The following is a 22,210-nucleotide window of genomic DNA, read 5'->3' on the forward strand; positions in this document are numbered from 1 at the left end:
GTCTTGAACTACTTCACAACACAAATTTATCTTAACATCTGCCGCCCACCCCAGAAAGCACAAGGCACAGCTGGCTGAATGAACCTGCTGTGACATCAAAGGTAGCAGTTAGCCAGAGAAGCACTTTAAGAACATTCATGAATTACCCATGAACAGGCATGCAAGCACTATGAGCCCCATTTTACAGATGGTAACTTGCGCTGAGGTCACATGGGCAGTCTGGGGCTGTATCAGAAGGTTGCCCTTTCAAGAAGTCAAATGCCTAGCCTGTGATTGGTTCCACTGAAGGGAATGGGCCAACCCAGGTCTGCCTGGGGCTATCTAGCTGGCTGAGTAGCTGGAAGGCAGTTAAATGAGGCACACCTGAGCCTACTCAAAGGCTTTGGAGAGCTCAGCTGGAACCAAGCTCCTGAGGAGAAAGGATGCTTCTGAGCAGGGACACTCCTAAGGAGCCTTCACTAGGCAAAAGCTTTCTGGGTAAGAAGACCTGGGAGAGACATTGAAAAAGCAGGAGAGAGACTGTAGATGCTCTCCAGGCAGGGAGGCCTGGGAGAGACCCTGAACAAACTATGGGAGGGGAGGGAAGGGGGAAAGATTACAGAGCTCTCCAGGAACCGGAGAAGCCTGAGGCCTTACAGCAAAAATTAGAGACCTTTTGTTTTGGGACTTTTAATTTTTATGTGAACTCTGAGTTAAGAGCCTTGAAGCCCTTGTACAAGTGCCCCTTTCAGATGGTTTTCTTGAAGGGAAATAGCGGACTACAGAGTGTTTGGCTTCTCCTTGACTGGGCTGTTTAAGTTACTTCATTGTTACCCCATTAAGGAGGAGAATCTGAGGCAGGCTACAGCAGAGTCTCACTGACCTGCAAGGGGATGCTTGTGAGGAGACAGTGCCCCTACTACAGGTTGGGCTAGCCGCAGAACCCACATCTCCTGACTCCCAGCGAGAAGAGTGGCTGCACATTGAGATGAGGGTGACTGCCTGCCCTACAGGGCTGAACTTTGCCTTCATAGTACCCTAGCCTTGATGGACTCAGGGACCAAGAGACTAGATTTGGGAATGGGTTTGCCATGTGGTAAAAGTGTAGGGTATTAGCTGTTATGGTCCTACGTCAGCTGGCTGCTGTTTTTTGTGCACATCAGCAATCTGTAGGAGAAATCCGAGTCCCCAGACTGCTTCATTTTCTGTATGACTGTTGAGATGTTTGATAGAAAAAAGCTGCAATGACGATTCCTCATGTTCCTTCAGCCTTTTCCTTCTCTAGCCCTTCTCCAAAGCAGCTTGTACTGCAGTAAAGGAAAACTGTGGTATATACTTTGATCTATGAACAAGCGGGGTGGGATCCATTAATAAGTAAGAGAACAGAGAGAATGCTCTGAGGGGTTGGATTCAAATTGCAAATCAAAGGAAGCATGAAAGAGCAGACTATCCCCACATAGGTTTGGCAATGGCAAGCCTGCTGGTTTCTTTTTGTGATTGAAAACTGCTGCTGCATTCTGTGTGTATTCCCTTGGTGGAAAAGCAGTTGCAACACACCGGAACCATAATAGTTTAAAACTGTATCTCGCAACGATCAGCTCAACACAAACTTGGCATTCCCATTTTTATATTACAAATTTTTTTTTATTGAGATGATGTAATTACAGGCATTTTTAAAAATTATTTGCAACTCACTGGCCCTGAGAATAGGCGTTTGTTTGTTTGTTGTTTTTTTTTTTACATTCATTTGATTCAGTCCCTTAACCCCACACTTTTTTTTTTTTTTTTTTTTTTTTTAAAAAAGCCCTCAATAAAAACAGACTAGGATTCATTTAAAAAAATGCATTCTGGATTTGCACATGGTTGCAGTCATATAAAGAGAAATCATGAAGAATGCATGCTCCATATTTATCTGAGATCGGGGATGGTTGCAGTTACTTAGTGTTTATGCAGGTGGCCCTAATAGTGTTTTCTCAGTGGATAGTCCTCACAAGATATGAGACTTTAACTGCGAAAAGGTTTCCTTATTGGCTTACAGATCTGCCATCTGTCCCGCCCAAGCAGCATTGTCCCCCTTCTGTTTGCAGAAGGGTCTGGCTTGTACAGATTTGTAGCAGGGGAGGCCCTGTTTAGTCACATTATTTGAAGAAAAGGCCCATCACCCAGTGGTTAAGGGGTTCCTTAAAATCTTTCTCCTTTTTCCAATTTCCTTTTAGGGAGTGGGCAGAAAGTAGGGCTATGTGGCAGTTGGCAAATCCTACACTGGGAATTCAGGGGCTGAGGGAGGTGAAAAGGGTGAAATTCTCCTTGATAGCCATGCTTCCAAAAATGGAAGCCATATGGAGTGTAGGTAAAACACGACTGAACTATCAGTATAGATGGGATATGGATCTCTCTGCAAGACAGGAGGGAATCCATTTCCTACGGTTGCTGTAGAAGTCTTTTTCTAACAAACTGGCCCCCAAGATACTAAGGACTCCTCAAATTCAGATACTGCAAGTCTCTTCGGTCATACGCTCCAGCTCTTGGCACTTGCTCTACCACTCCCTAAGCCATTTAAATCTTATCTGAAAAGTTCACTATGCTAAGGGCTTGCTGTACATCCAAAGACTACTTTCATTCTTACTGGTGTGTCTGTGTGGGTCTTCCTTGGCAAAGTTATCCTTCATTAAGGATGTGATGGAGGAAGTGGACTCTGAAAGGGGATGGGGGGTCACATGCCATAGTTCTGTGGTGAAAGAAAATTCCCGACGTTCACAACACCAGTAAGGAAACATAGCTCAAATATTTTGCAATCTGGATTATTTCTTGGTCTCTGCAGGTGTCAGTTACCAATTATTGTCAAAGGCAAAAACTTCTCTGTGAAATTTCACCCTGGGACAAATAGGTGTGAGTTCAGGATTCCTTACCTTCCACCCCTTTACCAGCCCCATGATGACATTTCACCATGTTTGCCACCACAAATGGCAAGGGTGTGAGGACCAAATTGGCAAACTCCTCAGCACACAAATACCAACACTGCAAAAAAAGCCCTTTAAATACAAAAGTTGTCCTTCTCCTCCTTCTCCCAACCATGTAGTTGGAGCAGAGGAAATGAACGATGGTCATGGCCAGAGTACCAAGTGATACAAATAGCAAACTTTCTTTCTACCGTCTGAAAATAGAAAGAAAACAAGTGAAGAGTAAGGAACTTCCTTTAAATCTGATGCCCTTTTGATGTTTCCCTCTCCATTTCTCAGTCGCAGTCTCCTGCCCCCCCCCCCTTTTTTTGTCTTGCGTTTTCTTGGTTAGATGTTTGCCAGCTCTATGTGCTATGGCTAAAGCCAGAGGGTATTTGCCCTCATAACCTAAGCATGAGCCTGAGCTCCTGAGAAGGGACTGCCACTTGTCTCCTTGAACAGGGTCACGTTCTTTAGCTAAAACCAAACAAAAACAGTTCCCTCTCCCTTCGGTTTCAGGTCCATGGCCACAAAGCCAGAATTCCTCAGCACCTCCCCCTCTGACCCTTTGTGTATTCAAGGGTTTCAGAGCCACCTCAAGGACTGATGGGGTGGTGATCTTCTCTTTTGCTGATATTTGCTGCTGCTGTTCTTTGACGCAGGAAAAAGTCAAATACCCAGCATGTTGCAATCTGTAAGCACATCCACTAAGAGTATGGGAAAAAAACAGTTCATTATGTGGCTGGATAAAGCTTGAGGGGAAGATGTATTGCCAGTCTTTCTTCATGTGAGGCCAACTGGGAAGGGTTTGTTCTCATTCCAGGATGTGGCACTCTATGCCCATTTAAAAACCCCTTCACTCTGCCATACGTGACTCAGTGCACCTTGCAGTGAAACTGGACTGCAGTTACTTAAATATACAGGGTACCACACCTAACCAAATGGAAAGTTTTCTGGATAGCAACATTCCTGTTCAATATTTGGTTAAGATCAGGTGTTGTATCTGGGCTTTTTGGTAAGATAGATTTAATGATCCCTTGATTTCTTCCATTGCAGACTCCTATGATCTACAAAAGAGATTTTATTAATGAACAGACACAGGCTTCCTTTCCTTTGGACATCACATGATGCCTGTGCAGAGAAACTCCAATCTCCTTGTCGAAATATTACTTGATCTTCTCCTTTCCCAAATGCATATTTTGCGGCTAGATTTTTTCTTTGACTATCAAGGGATGGCTGATGATGGGTCCATCACTTGTCCTGAAACCACTGATTCTCATCTCTGCAGGGACCAACCAATGTACGGTTACAAAGGGAAATAGTTTTTCCAGTCTCCAACATAAAAGTCCATACTGCTGAAAGGACCATTGCTCCCGCTGAGCCCTTCCTTGCCAGCAATCTAGGCAAGGTTCTCTGTTCCACCAGTAGCAGGCAGCAGCCAAAGCTGCTCTTGCCCTAAAGACTGCACATCAAACTGGGACTGCCAAAACCAGAATATCTTAAAATTAAAAGGACAAGAATGCAATGAGGTTGGTTTTTTTTTTTTTAAAAAATAAACAATGCTAAAAATGGGTAAGCTGAGAAGTGATCTCTGGCTGGTAGAGCTGCCTTTGGGAGGAGTGGGGTAGGAAGTGGGAGGCATCAAATAACCAGTTTCAGGATACCAGTATAGCTATTTGGTTTCTGGTTGTCTACCACATATCTTCATGCTTCTGATTTCACTTTCTCTCCAGCAGTGCCAGCTGTTCTGGGGAGGCGCCTGAGTATTATAAGCAATTGTATCTTCATCCTTTTTCCTTCCCCTTAAGATGTAAAAACAGCCCTTCACCTCTACCCCAAAAACTGCTAGCTGCTGTGGAAATCGCAATGACTTGTAATCACAAATACTTCAACCCTTGCTTTTTGATAGAAGACTTGGACCAGAAAGTCCACATTGTTTGTCAGTTCTATTCAAAATCTTCTTTGCTAGAGACAAAACACAATAGACTGATGCTGGCTTTCGCTCTGTCTCAGGTTTTTCTTGTTTTCCTGCCCCCCCAAGACCCCCCCGAGCACTTAGATGATTTGGTCCATGTGCCAGCAGTTAATAGCAGCCCATTGCCAGGCCAACATACGCTGGTAAGGTGTCCCAGGCTTGTAGCAAAAGATGACTTCTTTTTTTTTCCCCCTTCAATTAGCAGGTGGGTGTGTGGATATATGTAAATTTTCTTGGTAGCTTGAGACCTTCCTTGGGCCAGCATGAGCAAATGTGATCTCGGCAAACGGAACCAGCAGGGTGACCCCTTCTGTGCCATGGTCACCATAGTTTTGATACCATGTTATGTTGTGAGACTTGCACAGAAAATAATAGCGCGCCATTTATTTCCATGGGAAAGCCTTCTGAAAAAGTAAAACCTGGTGTCTTGTCCTATATGAATTAAGAAAAGTCAAACTGCATATTTATTAGGAAAGAATGAAACAAACCAACAGAAGGAAAATAAAAACAAGTCAAAGGAGACTCGTCAGGGGCAACAGAGTAGTGCATGAGTCCAGGCTCTCTCTCCTCCACCTTGCTGCCGCCACCACCTCTGCCAGTTTTTATTTTTACTAAGGTGCTTTGGGTCCTGCATGGTCTTCAAGGTAAGCGCTGACCCCATATTCTCCTCCTGTGTTCTTGTTCCCCCTCCCAAACTCCTCCAGCCATCCAGGCAGACATGTCTCCCACGGAGGTGGTGTGTGTTGGTTCCTTCAGCACTCCTCCTCTTGATATATTTGTTCATCCAGTTCCTGGGACTCAAGGTGTTCAAGGCGGTCTGTTCGGCCACTCATAATCTCATCTGGGGTCTTCATGAACCTTCAAAACAAAGTGACAAGTCAATCACTGGCTTTCCCCCCTTAACCCATACTATGAGCCTGTTTCCTTGGCTCCTGAGTATCCCTAATACCCTGTCACAACATCTCCCTAGTGACTCTGACCCAGATCCTCAAAAGTATTTAGGTGCCTAATTTCCACTGAAATCAATGGGCATTATCCTCAAAGGTATATAAGAGTCTCTGTGCTTCCTTCCTAGGTTTTTTCCCCCCGCCAGAACCCTAGTGTTTTCTGCATGCCCTGGCAACCCCAGATGCTGATGGGCTTCCCTAGAATACAATCAGAAAAGCATTTTAATTACCCATTGGTTGAAGTACACTATTTGGATACAAAGGCAGGCCCACACGAAAACAAGAGGAGAAGCCAACTGTACTGAGTAGGGTGTCCAGCTCCATGCCTACTCTGCTCAGTATCTGAAGAAGGGGGGAGATGGGCATAGCCTCAGATCTCATCTTCCCTCACTGGCCTGCAGCAGTGCATAGGAGTCTCTCACATGGACTCTCACTCAGACCTTCAGTCAAATACACCAGTCGCCAGAGCAGTGAATGGGTTGAGAGCCCTAGTGCCTCTCAGTGCAAGTGGGGCGGTAGTGGGCTGGGAACAACAGGTATGTATGCAGTGGAGCTGTAATTTCCAGCTCAGGTAGATATCCTTGCCCTAGCTTTGATAGCTGGCATACTAAAAATAACATTGTGGCCCTGGCAGCATGGGTGATAGGACAGGCTAGTTAAGAACCTCCGTAACCTCCATATATACGTGGGCAGCTAGCTCACCTCCCCAGCTGCACTGCTGTGGCTACGGTGTTATTTTTTAGCATGGTAGCTTGATCACAACTAGCGTATATGCGTATGCTGACCTGAGCTTGAAACTACCTCTTCAGCTTCAGTGCAGCGGTATCCAGAGAAAAGCTGTGGGCACACGACAACAGCAGGAACGGGGGGAGGACACATTCTAGTTTTTTAATGTCTACTTCAGTTATGACAATCTCTCTACACTTTTTCACTTTTCTGATTTTGCCTTCTGAACTAGATGAAATGGGAAGAGAAAGTGGCCCAGGGATGAGAAAACGCTAGTTTAAGTGTAAATCACCCTCCTAATTAATAGTGTTACAAAAGTTGGGACAAACCATGTATGAGGTTTGTCTAGCCTGGGTGCAGTGAAACATTTTCCACAGAATGAAACTCCCTTGCAAGTGACTTATTGTCTAACACAGCGCAGCCCCTAATTTATGAATCTAAGGGGTCAGTTTTATTTAACCCCAAATATGTGCTCAGTAGCCTCATCCAGTGTAACCAAAACCAACTGTTGGCAAGCATGTAAAAAATCCCGATCCAGAAAAAATGCCCACTGAAGTTAAAGGAAAAGATGTGATGACTCCTCTCCCTGTGAGATTATAAAACTTGGGCCTTTTATTTTGGATGCTGGAAAAATCTGGAGTCTCTCAGCAAATGTACACTTCCTACCCCTTCTAATGTGGAATTTTATGTATGCACTAGAAAGAAAACAACGGGCCTGATTCAACCCTGTGCTACTCCCATTTTATGCTGGAGTAACTCCACTGTTATGAATTGAGTTACAAAACTGGAGTGGGGAGGTAGTGATGCAGGCCTTATATTTACAAGGAAAACTCACTAAAGACTGGGTCCAGATTCTGCCCTAATATCTGCCCCATACCAGTCCATTGAGTTTAATGATCTTGCATGAGGGTTAAGTCAAACCAAGATCCTGTATTTTCCCCTCCACCCCAACCCCTCTCACCTTCTGTCTATTCTATCTTCTAAAAGACAGGATTCCACATGTGTTTCCAGGTTATAGCAAATTGCACTGCTACACTTTAAGATATTAGTTCTGATATTTCTTAAATTATTCCAAAAGCACCAGCACCTATTCACAGGGGGCCTATTACAGCATTTGTAATCTAAATAAATAAAATAGTAAGTAAATGCTGGTGAATTAAGCAAGGCCAAGCATCAGCACAGACCTCTTCTGCTACAGAAAACACTCAGCCCCTCTATTATAGATCTCTTTCTACCGCCATCTTGCCCTCTGTTAGGAACTCTGCATGGTGGTTTTAAGACAACTGCCTGCATGTTATTCACAAAGTCACATTCCCCATTATTTTACATTGATGTGAAACAAACATGAATGGGGTGACTTTCTACAGCTGCTCTTTTTCTCTTTCAATATTAACAGGGTTAGCTAAAAACATTAATTGTTCATTGGAAAGTTTGCAATTTTAAAAAACTTTCTCATCAGAAATTGAAATGACAATTGATTCCCCTCCCCTTTACTCCCTTTTTTTATTTGTGCTTTTTTATATTAAAAAAAAATCACCAAATCAAAAAATTTCCATGAACCTTTCTCCTCAAAAGTGTTTTCAATGTAAATATTTTGACTGGCTCTAGTTATTTCTTTTTCCATACCATGCTAAGAAGCCCCAAACAAAACCCTGTCTTCCAGTTAAAATGAGTGTTAGCTGAGGCCCAGATCCAAAATCCATTGATGTCAAAGGAAGAGACTCCGAATGGCTTCAGGGTGCTTTGCATCAGACTCTAAAGTGGGATCAGTTTCCAGTGATCCTGCCTCACTAGATGCAGAGCTCCTCCTAGATATTGACAAATTACAGACATATACACGCTCTACTTCTCTGTTTCCCACTGTCTAGAACAGTGGTTCCCAAACACTGGGATGTATTGCCAATTCTGGTACTTCAGGTTTTGTGAATGGCTCACCTAGCTTTCCCCTTTCCTCTGGTCATTATAAGCCTCTATGTTGGGTCTCATTCCACGGCCACTGCACACCTCCCGTTCCACAGTACATGTTATAAACCCTGCTGGAGTTCAGGGAACGCCAAACCTCAGTTGAGTGATCACAAGATGGGAGTTTGGAGTAGCTCAAGCGCCAATATGGTGAGATCAGGAGACTTGGGTTTAAATCAAGCACTGCTGTGACTTAGATTGTGAAACCAAATGGGAGGCGCACAATTGAGGTCTTAAAGCCTGATCCAATGTCGACTAGAGTCAGTGGAATGACTCCAGTGAGCACTACACCAGGCTCTTTGTCTGGTACATTGGTACAGCCCCCCCGAAGGTGTGGAAGGCTCTTTCAGCTTTATATCCATTGACAACCGTGCTACACAGCTGGTGGTGGAGCAGCTTGCCCAAAACTCCTTCCTGCTATCCTCTCAAAGAAATCACCTCAAGCAGAGAAGGGAGAAGACAAAAAGAGGAAGAATTACCTGAACAAAAGCCTTTGTCCTGGCTCCTTCCGGATGATATTTAGTTTGTAGTAGTGGCGTAGGGCTCTGGACATTTTCTCATAAGTCATATTTGTTCTGTTCTGTTTGTTCCAAAAGAAAAGCAGTGAGAGGCAATTCAATACATCCTTCCTAAAGCTTGGAAACAGCTATAGAAATAGCACAGCTAGGTGAAGTGACTATGCTAGTTAAAGAAGCTACCTGCTCTGATCCTCTGCTGTTTGTAGGCCCATCCTGCCTCTCTGGCATTCTACGGTTTTCTTTTCACACAGTGTGATTTGAATGAGGGTGGCTTCCAAAAATGGGGGGAGATTTTTAAATAGGTCACATCGGTCTGTGCTCAACAAAGGCCTTCACCACCAGAAGAGACTTCAACATGAAAGAGAGTATCACCCCACGTAGGACTTATTTTCAATGAATGACCTTTTGTAAAAGCTTGTAAACAGCTAATAAACTTTATTTGACAGCACTCCTTCCTGTTAAAGGTGGTGCTCCTCTGGGCTTCCCCTCCATGAATTAGTTAATGTTTACACAGCACTTTGAAGCTCTAGAGCCTGTTTCTCCTCTCATGTTTTCTCTGGTGTAAATCAGGAATAATTCCATTAACATGTACATCTGTTTACATTGCAAAGCCCCCCACACACACTTTGGCACACTGGGAATCTCTTGCTCAGGAGAGGCCCATAACTGGAACAGTAGGCGGTGCATTGGCAGTGTGTCAGAGGTCCGAAATAAGATATGCTGGCACAGCTGTGTGTGGGAAGCTAGCGCAGTGCTTGCCTGTTCTATGCCTGACGTGAGCGATTACCATCAGTCTCTTACTTAACTGAGCCGAGATCCCTCACTCTGGTTTTGTTTTCCAAAAGGCCTCCTGCTTGAGAACGAGACCCCTTTTGTTTACCCGTCCCACTGAGAGCTATGGCTGGCTCAGTGATGTTTTAGGGAAGGCTCCAGTGGCAAATGAGAGAGTGAGAATGGCAGTGATCTACCTGGAGAAGCTGGGTTTTGTTCACGCAAGCCCTTCTTCAGCCAGCAGGCTCACATTCTCCAGCAGAAGTGCCTATTCTCCAAAGCCTCCCTATGCTGTGAGGCCAAGATTTTCAAAAGTGGCCTATTGGACGGTGGGTGCTCAATGCTTTCTGAAAATCAGGCCCCTTTAAGGTGTCACAAAGTTGGGCACCTAAAACTGAGGCACCCAAATCTCCAGTCACTTCTCTGCAATTGCAGCCTATGTAACAGAAATGTAGCAGCGTACCAACACCAGGCTGTAAATGTGATTTCTCCTGCTTGGCAGCATTTGCTTTAAATCAGTGGTCTCCCACCTTTTTACCCTCAAGATCACTTTTTGAATGTAAGGGCAACGCAGGATCTGCCCTGCCCCGCTCAGTCCATCCCCCCTCTCTCTGTCGCTCGCTCTCCCCCACCCTCACTCACTTTCATCAGGGGAGTTGGGGTTCAGGAGGAAGTGTGTGTTCCAGGCTGAGGCCAATGGGTTTGCTGTGTGGGAGGAGGCTCTGGGCTAAGCCTGGGACAGGGGTTGAGGTACAGGAGGGGGTGAGGGGTGCAAGCTCTGTGAGGGTGTTTGGGTGCAGGAGGGGGCTCCGGGCTGGGGCAGAGTATTGGGGTGCAGGAGGGGATGTCTGCTCTGGGAGCGGGATCCGGGCTCAGGCAGGGGGTTGGGGTACAGGAGAGATTATGGGGTGCTGGCTCTGGGAGGGGGGTCAGAGGGTTGGGTGCAGGAGGGGGTTTGGGGTGCTAGTTCTGGGAGGGGGCTTAGGGCTGGGGCAGGGGCTTGGGGTTCAGGAGGGGGTTGGGGTGCAGAAGGGGGTATGGGGTGCTGACTCTGGGAGGGGGCTCAGGGCTGTGGGTTGGGATGTGGCCTCCTGCTGGGTGGCACTTACCGCAGGCAGCTCCCGGGTGGTGGTGCAGCGAGGCTAAAGCAGGCTCCTTGCCTGCCCCGGCCCCACACTGCTCCCAGAAGGGGCCAACATGTCTCTACAGCCCCTGGGAGGGGGGACAGTGGGGATGTAGCTCTGCGCGCTGCCCTTCTCTGCAGACACTGCCCCCAAAGCTCCCATTGGCCACAGTTCCCCATTCCCGGCCAATGGGAGCTGCGGGGGCGATGCTTGCAGGCAGGAGCAGGGTGCGGAGACCCCTGCCCCCCCCCAAGTAGAGATTTCTATTAAATTGTTACCCTGTGGTTTTCCTAAGAAAGCTCAATACCAGAGACATTATGGCCCCTTCCAGACATCATGCTAGCTAGCCTGAGCACCCAGTAGCATGAGACCTAAGGAGGCGGGAGATACCCTCAGAGAGCAAAACTATTACAACCTGTGTCCATATCATTTTCTGGCTAAATGTCTTTATCCACAAACTACCAGGCTCTTTATATAATGCCTGGCTTTCTGTGGTCCCTGCTGATGAAGGTTGGATGCTTTAGATACGCAAAGTGATACAAATAGAATGAAAGATTAAACCTTTCCATAAGTATTTTACTTTCTGTTTCTCTCTTTAATGTTTCTGGATGAACTCCAGAATGTTACAAATGGCAACATTCCCTGGGAGGAACACCCCACCGCTCTTTACCTTGTGGTTTCCCCACAGCCGGGCCAGCCCGTTGGGATCCACTATCCGAAATATTTTGGATTCCTTGTCCTCCCATCGGATGAAGTTTTCATACCGGCTGTCAGAAAGCAGCTGATAGACGTAATCCCAAAGCAGCCTGCAGTCTGTGAAGAGAAGGGCAAGAAAAACATCATTCAAATACTTCTAACAGGGATGAGTTTTGGGAGCTAGCAGATCAGCTTGCAGTGAAAAGACGGTGACCTCAGTTATGGCTTCATTTCTCAGCCTTAGATGCCCTTAGGATGAAGCAAGCCCGTAGCAACCTGAAGTAAAGGCCTGGGATAGAAGCTTTTGCCACTGGTGGGACTCTCTTTCAGATCAATAATGATTGAAAGTCATTACCAGCTCACAGCCTGTGCGAAATGAGAGTCTGGTCTCAGTCTTATTTCACATAGAGAAGTACCCGTACAACAATAACCACTGACACAATTAGCCTTAACTGACCCCTTTGTTGGCTGTCTCTTTAGAGAAGCCAAGGAACCTGCAGCCCTGGAGACTAAACTGTCTCCCTGCTCTGGGTGGTCACTCCAGGTCAGTGCTAAAGCACACTGGTAGAAGCGTGCACGTTATACCTTTCCTATATAACAGAAGGTTTTGGTGTTCTATATTATAAAGCTGACACCTTTCACCAGTTCTAAATGTGCTTTTGAAAAAAACAAGCAACTGGAAAGAAAACCAAAGTACTGTAATTATGTGAGATCTAGCAAGAGGTTAAATACCTTCTATTTGGACAATTGAATTAAAATTCGCTCCTGGCAAACACTCCTTAAGTCACTAACAGATATTTAGGTTTTAGCTTGATGTTTCGAGGCAGTCTCTTGTGGCAGAAGAAGCCAGGAGGCTGAGCTGCTCCCCCTTGTTCCTTGAGATGTGTATGTGGCGCACACGTACAGCATGATAACAAGCAACTGTGAATTATGGATTCACAGTTCCCTGGATGGTCCTGCTGATATCATAAACCACAAGAGTGCAGGCAGAACCCTAAGATGGCCTCATATTTGCCTTTTATCATGAAGGCAAAAGAAAAGCACGTCTTCACCAACAAACCAATGAGAGTCCACATGGCCAAATGGTTAAAACACAGAATGAGGCATCAAGAGAGCTGAGTTCTAGACCCAGTGCTACCAGTGGCTCATTTCAGCATGTCACCCTACTCCTCTTTGCCTTGGTTACTTTCACCGTCTGTTAAAATGGGGATGACTATCATAATATGCAGAGTGGGAGAACTTAAAATGGGGGTATTACTAATACATGTGAGTTATGTTAAAATGTCTAGAGGTATTTTAGTAGTATTTCCCATTTTAGAAATGTAGGGAACATCTCCGAAACCTGTACTAGCTCTAAAACTGGAATTAACGTTGCTGGTGCACCCTCTGTAACCTGCCTCATAAGGGATGCTGTGAGGAACAAAGCCATGCACTCAGAACTAGCTACGTTTCACACCAATGGCAGCAGCTACTTAGCAAAACTAGTCCCCACAAGCACAGCACCTTGCTGCGCCTCTCTCTTCACTAAATACAGCATTCAATTCAAGGTCTGTCTGCCCTCCATGGGATTGGCCCTGCCTGAGAGGTTGACTCTCCCGCTGTGACCATGCCTTCCAGAACTGGTACTTAGCACTAGAACGATGCAACCTAGCATGCTGACTGCTACAACGAGACTTGTAAATGTGGGGCAGAGGTGGTTGAAAATTTTCCATCCAAGGTTTTTTTTTGGGTGGAAAATAGCTTTTTAAAAAAATATGATTAATTTTTATTAGCAGAAAATTCTTCATTCCATTTGAAATTTTCTAGTGTTTGATTAAAAACAATAATTCCATTTTTCATTAAAAACTGGAGTATTTTTCCAGAAAATTTCAGAGGGGAAAAAACCGTAAAGGGTTTTTCCTAATTTCCCACACATAGCAACTAGCATGCTCTGTTTTGCATAACATGGACCTCTGAAACTCGCTCTCACTGGAGGTAAGAGCAAGCTGCAGGCCTCCCAGCATTCACAAATATGATACTTAAATGGGATCCATCACTGTAGTATCTGACCACCTCACAATCTTTAACATATTTACCCTTGCATTCCCCCGTGAGGCAGGGCAGTGCTATTATTCCTATTTTTACAGATGGACAACTGAGGCACAGACAGACTAAGGCCTCTATCCACAAAGATACTTACTGCCTCCTCCTCTGACTGTTTTGTGTGGCGTGAGGCAGGTTCCTAACTCATTCTGGTAAGAAACACCATAGGCGCCTAAGCTGCCAGGTTGCTGGTTCCCGTTCATGGATCGCTAAACAGAAATAGGCGCCTCTCTGCAGCCTGGATTTAGGTGCCTAACTCCAAGAGAGATCCAGGGCTTAAGCCACACCTGTCATTTCCCACTGGCTGGCTTAGCCTGCCTACTATGCTGGCGTTGTGGAGAGCATGCTAAGGCACCTATCTCCGCCCATTCATTGTCTAGGGAGCGTAGATGGATCAGTGTTGTGTGGATCAGTGTTGTTCCTGTGATTTTTCTAGGCGCCAAAATGCTCAATGTGCAATGCTTCATTCCCTTTGTGGATCCCATCTTAAGTGACTTCCGGGAGGTCATAGAGGAAGTCTGTGGCTGAGCAGAGAATTGAATCTTAGCTGCTCAAATCCTAGGTTAGCACCATAACTACTGCACGATCCTTCCACTCATGAACGGATCACAGAATCCAGTTCATCAAGTACCTTTGTTGTCAAAATCGCTTCACATGCCAGCCTCACCCTCTTACATTTACAATTTTTTTTTACATGTCAGTAAATTAAACTGCCTATTCCAGTTTTCTCCTGCAGGCAATGAAGGAAGGAAAATTCTGTTTTTGACTTTGTTTGGTTTTGGTAATTATTTGGGAGGTGCTTGTTCATAAAACAATGGAGGGCCATGTAAGTACCTAAAGAGACAGATAATTTATTACTATTTATGAAAAACGTTGAGCTCTTTCAGTGGAAGGCACTATGGCAAAACAAATGTTAAAATACAGGAATCCTAATCTAAAAAAAAATCTCCCTCCCCCACCTTGTTTCTTCTCTCCGTTTCTTCCACTCCCCTCCTGGCCCTCATCTTCCAGAGCATTGTTTTCACCTTGTTTGATCATTCATGAATATAATGTTCCACCCTGTGAACTACCAGTTTTTTTTTCTATATGGGCTGTGGTATGTTTAGCAATGCAACCTGCATAGTCCCTTTTACACTAACGGAAATGTATGCACATGTATTGCAGGATGAAAATACACCTGCGCCTAACAGGAAGCTTTCGAAAATGTAGTAGCTAGTGGCGCATGCTGAGGCTAGACTCGGCATTGGCCTAACTCTGCTCCCACTGAAGTCAATGGAAGTGAACTTAGATCACATTCAGCACTTCTGAAAATTCTACCCTGAAGCTGTACAGCGAAGTACTCTTTTCTTAGTCATATACTAGAGTGGAATAATCTACACTGTTGCAAGAATTACTGAAGAGGCAAAACCTTTATCCCTGAATCCAATATGCTGGGATTATTTCAGTCTGTTTTGTCCTTTTCAAGAAGATTGGGATAGGGCACATGCACCGGAATGAGTGTGCAGTACATTACCACTTCTCTGCTTTGACAGACTCTGATTACAGACCTTATGATTAACATTTATATGACTCTGTTGACCTTTGGCTGACCCAAACTTTTACATATAACCTTGGTTTACCTTTTTGTGTCCTTTAGAATTTCTGCTACTGGGCACTTCTATTTTCCGAATAATTTTGAGTGGGCACAGACTTCAGGTATCTTGAACAGCATTGATTATATACATCTTTCATTTATGGGATGTATGATAGTAGGCTAACAAGTGGTATGTTGGCACAGTTTTGCTTTCTAATTTCTTCTCTTTTATATGAATAAACATATATGGCCAACACTTGCTTCCATTGAAGTTAAGGGGGAAACTCCATTGTCTTAAATACAAAGGACTGGGCCTCAAAGAAGGTTTTTAACTCTCCCGTCCTTCTGAACTACATGGCAAGGTAATTAAGAAATCAGGTAATTACCAGGGTAATTAAGACAAACTAGCTTTACAGATGGAGTTATATGACCATGGTTTATTTTTATAAAATCTATAACATTTCTCCAAAAGTGCTTTTCTGTACAAGTGGCATTAAAAATGATGTCATAGTATAAAGTGTTTAACTGGGAACGGCTTAGAATGATTTACATAGCTCACCCATGGCTCTGCCACACAGGCTTATTGTAGCAATCCCAGTAAAAGCTTTGTACCACATATATTCTCTTGATCGGAGTTCTGTTCATAGTTCTGCCATAGACTTCCATTGTGACCCTCAGCAAGTCACCTATCCTATCTGTTGCCTCATTATTCACATCTGCAATATGGGGATGATAATATTTCCCTGCCTTGTAAGTTTAATTAATTAATGTTTGTAGCTCCTCAAATGGAAGCCATTGTTGAAGTACAGAAGTAGACTATAGCTCTCTGTACAGTTGTAATATTATCTAGCTATATCTCTGCCTGTATGTATTTCTGGATATATGCATGAATGAGTTGTGAGATGTAAACTGCTCCTAAAATCTATTAAGAGCTGATAGCAATGCCAGCTAGTCTCCCTTAGATTTGCAATAAGTGTTCATCTTGTACCTAAAACTTGAGCGTCATGGCAACTTGTGCATTCTGAATGTATGGTCAGCTTTGACCAGAGAACACTCGGGGTTGAAGGTTGTAACGTATGATATTGGAAAGGGACTTTTGTGTGAATTCCTCAAATGGTAGCATATCTGACCAATGACCTTGATGTCACAATAACTAGGTCACTCTTAAATATATCCATTGCCGGAACACGTAACACTGCTAGTAACCAGGCTAAGATTCTTGGATGCATAGAGTATAGATTTTCACTAGGTTATATGATATTTCACTGGAGATAAGTAAGGGAGTCACTCTGATGGGTCCCATGGGTAGGTCCCATGGCCAAGAAACCGAGCTCTCTCTCTCTTACGCACTGAGTATCCACTGCTGAAAACCTCTTCCTTTGGTTAAAGAGAAATATTACTATTTCCACCAATATCTCACACTGCAGAGCATTATATAAATTTGTTTAGTACAGATCAATCACTCACATGGAAGTCCAAGGGCTTTATAGAAAAATAGATCATGCCAGAGAAATTTAGTCAAGGAGTCAATGGAGCTATGACAATATATACCAGCTAAAGTCTGTCCCTTGCTGTATAGATTAGTCCAAAGTTTCTCTGGCATAATCTATTTTTTTACTTAAATGGAGCTACGATAATTTATATCAGCTCAGGATCTGCCCCAGATTTCCATAATTTCTCTAACAAAATGATAGCTTGTGGGCAAGCACATTTGTTTACAGTTTACATCCACACACAAACCTCTGTCCACAACCAAGGCTAATGCATGGTTGTTGCTCAACCCAGTTACAGAAACTTTTAGAACAAAAAGGGAAATTCTACTGTGAGGCTTACTGCTACATTAAGACAAATACTTAAACTGGATTTTCAAAAGGGCTGTCTAATTTCGTGACCATTAAAAACCATCTGTTGCTATGTCAGCTAAGATAATCTAATATCATGCTTCAGGGTGTAAGATAATTATTGAGGGGAGGAGGGAAGTCAAAAAGGAATCATCCTTTCTCACCCTCTGTAGAGGAGGGAGAGAGAGAGAGAGAGAGTGTGTGTGTGTGTGTGAGAGAGAGAGTCTACACAGGCTTGACAGACAACTATTTATGCAGTTCAGTAAAATCAAAGCTGAGGAGAAGGTTGCCAGATTTTGTAATACAACAGGCCTTACATGGCTTTTGTCTTGCACCCAGATACAAGGTGACATACTCAGGAGAGAGACTAGAATCTGGAACTGTGCTGTGCGCAGTCATGAGGGTAGGGCTGGGGAGGGAACAGAGAAGAGGAAGTCTGGGCTCATCCTGCTGGGAATGGGAACGTGGGGGTGGGAGGCTCAAAGGCGTTTGGCCTTTGTACAGTAACTCCCCACTTAACAGGTTTCAGAGTAGCAGCCGTGTTAGTCTGTATTCGCAAAAAGAAAAGGAGGACTTGTGGCACCTTAGAGACTAACCAATTTATTTGAGCATAAGCTTTCGTGAGCTACAGCTCACTTCATCGGATGCATTCACTTAATGTTGTAGTTATGTTCCTAAAAAATGCGACTTTAAATGAAATGATGTTATGCGAATCCAATTTTCCCATAAGAATTAATGTAAATGGTGGGGGTTAGGTTCCAGGGAAAATTTTTTTTTTTTTGGCAGGCAAAAGACTATAGTTTTTGTGTGTGTGTGTGTACACATATATATATATATACACACACACACAGAGAATAAGTTTTAAACAAACAATTTAATACTGCTACAAAGCGATGATGATTGTGAAGCTTGGTTGAGGTGGTGAAGTCAGAGGGTGGGCTATTTCCCAGGGAATGCCTTACTGCTAAATGATGAACTAGCACTCGGCTGAGCCCTCAAGGGTTAACTCGTTGTTAATGTAGCCTCACACTCTACAAGGAAGCATGAACAGCGGGAGGGGAGACAACATGGCAAAGAGAGACACACTCTGTGTGTGTGTGTGTATGGAGATGGGGTAAGCGGGGTGCAGGAGCAGGAGGGAGGGGGAACACCCTGACATTAGCCTCCCTCTTCCTCCCCTCCCCCCGCACAAGCAGGAGGTTCGGGGAGCAGCTCTAAGGCAGAGGAGAGGAGCAGCACATGGCAGTGGGGGGAGGGACAGCTGAACTGCCGGCAATTGGTAGCCTGCTGGGCGGCTGCCGCACAGGGAACTTAGGGGAGCGGGGAGCTGATAGGGAGCTGCCGGTCCACCCTGGTTCCAAGCCCCACAGCTAGCTGCAAGGGGCTGCTCTTCCTGCAAGCAGTGGACAAAGCAGGCGGCTGCCAAACAACGTTACAAGGGAGCATTGCACAACTTTAAACGAGCATGTTCCCTCATTGATCAGCAACGTAACAATGAACCAACGTTAACCAGGACGACTTTAAGTGAGGAGTTACCGTATTGTGTTTGTGGAAAGATGGGAGAGACCTCAAAATCAGAGCTGTGTAAGAAGTGCGCCAGGAACTGGGAAACGTGGTAACTGAAACTCACACCCACGAGGCATCGAAGATGAAACAAACAGCAGAAATGCAACTGCTGCTCTGGTCTCTGTTGTTTGTCTTGCTGCAACAAAGGAATTCACATTCTAACAAGCACACTGAAGGCAAAGCACTTCCTACAAGTCACAGTGCCCACATCAAACAGGTATTTCCAGTATAGATGTCAGGTGCTCTTTCCTCCCCCCCTAAAACACTTATTTTAACTTAGTCCCTAAAGAAATCTCCCTCAGATCTCTCATGGCTTTTTGTCACCTCTTCTCATGGGAAAAAGGGGCAGGGACTAAGAAAGAGTGGGATTCAATCCAAACCTGCTGGAATATTCCTGGGCAAAATGAAAGTTCTCCCCCAAATGCTCAGTATGACCCAATCTTATTCAACATCAGGAAACCCTGAAAGTGGCTCAATAGCCAAATGTAGTACAAGAAAGGATTACAGGACAAAGACTCTTCAAGATTAAAAGTATGTCAGAAGAGTGAGAAAGCGAGGGCAACTTCACTGTAGAAGAGAACCCTCCCAACAATGGTTGTGCTTTTGACTGTACAGTGCAAAAAGCTCCAGTGTTTTAGACTAGGGGCCCTATTTACCTCTGGGTTCTCTCCAGTAGTAACCTGACCTGCAGATTCACAACCATGGAAAATTCAGCTGGAGGGATTGCAACAGCACAAGGCACTCAGTCCCTCTCCACCAGAAAGCCTGGAGCTCTCTACAGAGTGAGCATAGCCAGGGCTGTGCTGATCCACCTCATCCCCTGGAAGTCCCTCCTGGAAGAGAGGATGCAGTAAATTACATATACCCTCCCCTGGCAGAACCCTTGCGGAGAATGACAGTAGAAATACTCCCTGACTCTCAGCAGGGGGTTAATCCCCTCATGGGGCGCAGCTGACACCCCCCAACACAGAGGGATACAACATGAAGGCTTTGAGGCCTTAGCCATATGCAGTTTAACTACAGGTATGAATTGAAACCAATTTAATTCAACTGGTGCAAACATTTTTATTCTGGTTTAAACCAAGTTTATTTCAGTTTAGTTTAAGTTTATTAAACCTAAGCCACTTCTAAGGCTATGTCTACACTACGGACCACACAGTGGCACAGTTGTACCACTGCAGCTGTGCCTTTGTAAGGTCTCCTCTGTAGCTGCTCTATGATGGTGGCAGAGAGCTCTCTCCTGCTGGCATAATTCAACCCTCCCCCAGCTACGTTGGAGGGAGAGCGTCTCCCACGGACATATCGCTGTCCACACAGGCGTGTTTGTCGGTGAAACTTATGTCAGTCAGGGGTGTTTGCAGACAAAAGTGCTAGTGTAGACAAAGCCTAAATCAAATAAGTGTGTCCACACAGGGGTGTTAACTACTGACAAGGCCTGAGTTACTGAAGTGAATCTAGCCCAGGCGTGCACAATGTCCAGTCTAGGGGGCTAGATCGCTGTGAGGTACTGAACGCTTCCTGTGAAGGGTTTGCCACCCAGCTGACTTCAATGGGGATGGAAGACACTTACAACCTACTTATCCCATCTGTCTAGCTATGGTATTTACGGAGTGCTAGTCACCATAGCACCTAGGCCCTGAAGCACAGTAGAATGAGAGATGCTGAAGATACAAAAATACTATTGCCTTTCAAAACTATTGTCGCTTCTGGCTTCCGATCTCAGCAAAACAGGCCCATAATGTAATCTGTGGACCCTATAATTACAGGGTTAGGACAAAGGCTGACCAGCTGCAGGATGCTACTGCAGATGAAATCAAACAACAAGCAATTCCTATTCATTTGTCAAGTGACAAAAGCTGAACTGAAAAAAGACACTCTTAAACGGAAATAAGAGCATCGACACAGGGGTTATACTTATATAACTATATCTGTTTAAATTCACACACTAGGTTATATGGAAAAAAATTTCCCATGAAGACCTGGCCTTATGGCCTCATTCACATCACTCTGGCTGTGCAAAGGGGCCTTAAGGTATGTCTATACTTAAACTGTTACAGTGACACAGCTGCAGCTATGCCTCTGTAGTGCTTTAGTGTAGATGATACCTATGCTGATGGGAGAGGTTCTCCATCAGTGTAAGTAATCCACCTCCCCGAGAGGTGGTAGCTAGGTCGATGGAACAATTCGTCCATCAACCTAGTGCTGTATACACCGGGGATTAGGTCTGCATAGCTTTGTCTTTCAGGGATATGGATTTTGTACATCCCTGACAGATGTAGCTATGCAGATGTAAGCTCTCAGTGTAGACCAGCCCTTACAGTGTGTGTAAATTACAGTGTAAAGGAGCCACAGTGTAAATGAGGCCAGGTCTACACGACACACTTACTTCGGTATAACTGTTGCTCAGGGGTATGAAAAATCCACACCCCTAAGCGATGTAGTTAATCCGACCGTAATCCCCTGTGTAGACAGTGCTAACCCCAGAGAGCTACTCCCATTGACATAGCTACCACCTCTTGTGGAGGCAGAGTCATTAAGCCAACAGGAGATCTCCCATCAGCTGAGAGCATCTTCACCAGAAGTGCTACACCGGTGCAGCTGCATCGGTGCAAGTTTGTACTGTAGACCTGCCCTCAGAACCAGGTTCTTAAGTCTATAATTGCAATGGCAAGTATTTACACAAGACCAATGATCTTTTCATTGGATGGCACAGTTGAGGGGAAAGAATCACAGGCCACGTCCTTGATAAAAGTGATCCAGCTGCAGTGGTGTTAGCAACATTAGGAGTCTGGTAGGCATTGTTTTCACTGCTAAAAAGGGGGTATTTTTTACTTGAGGGTAACTAACACATGCGAGGTATCTTGAGGTTAAAAACAAAGTGAAGATAAGGCACTTCAGTTTTAGGTGAGGTAATTTTAATGAGGTTAACCATGGATGGGACATAAGGCTGTTAACCTCACAATTTACCTCACAGTAAAACTGCAGTGTCTGGTCTTCACTATGTTTTTCCTCAGGATAGCTCAGGAAAGTTAATTACCCCTGAGGTAAAAAACAATACACCTCTTTTGGCAGTGAAGACAAAGTCTTAGTGTAAACACTAGCTGCTGACACCATTCTCAGTACTGGGCTGTCTAACTCTGCTGGGAGGAAATCTAATCAACACAGTGCTGAAAATTGTTTTGACGGCCAAAGCCCTGCGTGCAGTCAGGCTCCCACTTTGCTACACTGGTACAACTGTAAGTAGTTTTTTTCAGAAATGTCCCCCATGTAGATAAGGGTACAGATTGCAGAGTCAAATCTGAATAGCTTGAGCTGTCAACATTTCTCTCTTGCAAAGAAGGGAAGATCAGTGAGTTGCAGCTTGCAAGACAGTTCACTGTCTAGCAGCTCAGTTTGCACAATGAAGTTAACACTTTCACTTGCTCAGCAGCAAGGTGAGCTGGAGAAGGGAGGAGCAGCAATCATATCTGACAGCTAAATACATAATTGAATGGAGAGTCTGAAGGCTTGT

General features: G+C 44.7%; 1 protein-coding gene and 1 long non-coding RNA gene across 4 annotated transcripts in view; one reads left to right on the forward strand and one right to left on the reverse strand.

The window, feature by feature from the left end:
- The first annotated feature begins 278 nt into the window (after positions 1-278).
- LOC122463606 lies at positions 279-4,443 on the forward strand. The gene is made up of 2 exons (XR_006287155.1): positions 279-477; positions 3,975-4,443. It is a non-coding gene; the product is annotated as an uncharacterized LOC122463606 (long non-coding RNA).
- The window catches only part of ETV6 (ETS variant transcription factor 6), a 165,045-nt gene continuing 144,436 nt past the window's right edge, over positions 1,602-22,210 (reverse strand). For all 3 annotated transcript variants that reach the window (XM_007056938.4, XM_037914208.2, XM_037914216.2), the window contains 3 exons: positions 11,612-11,754; positions 9,008-9,108; positions 1,602-5,751 (listed from right to left, as the gene is read on the reverse strand). In XM_007056938.4, the coding sequence (XP_007057000.1) occupies positions 5,646-5,751; positions 9,008-9,108; positions 11,612-11,754 (350 nt within the window). In that variant the 3' untranslated portion in view covers positions 1,602-5,645. The remainder of the gene's footprint in view (positions 5,752-9,007; positions 9,109-11,611; positions 11,755-22,210) is intronic.

Source organism: Chelonia mydas, chromosome 1 (genome assembly GCF_015237465.2).
Source record: "Chelonia mydas isolate rCheMyd1 chromosome 1, rCheMyd1.pri.v2, whole genome shotgun sequence".
NCBI lineage: Eukaryota > Metazoa > Chordata > Testudines > Cheloniidae > Chelonia > Chelonia mydas.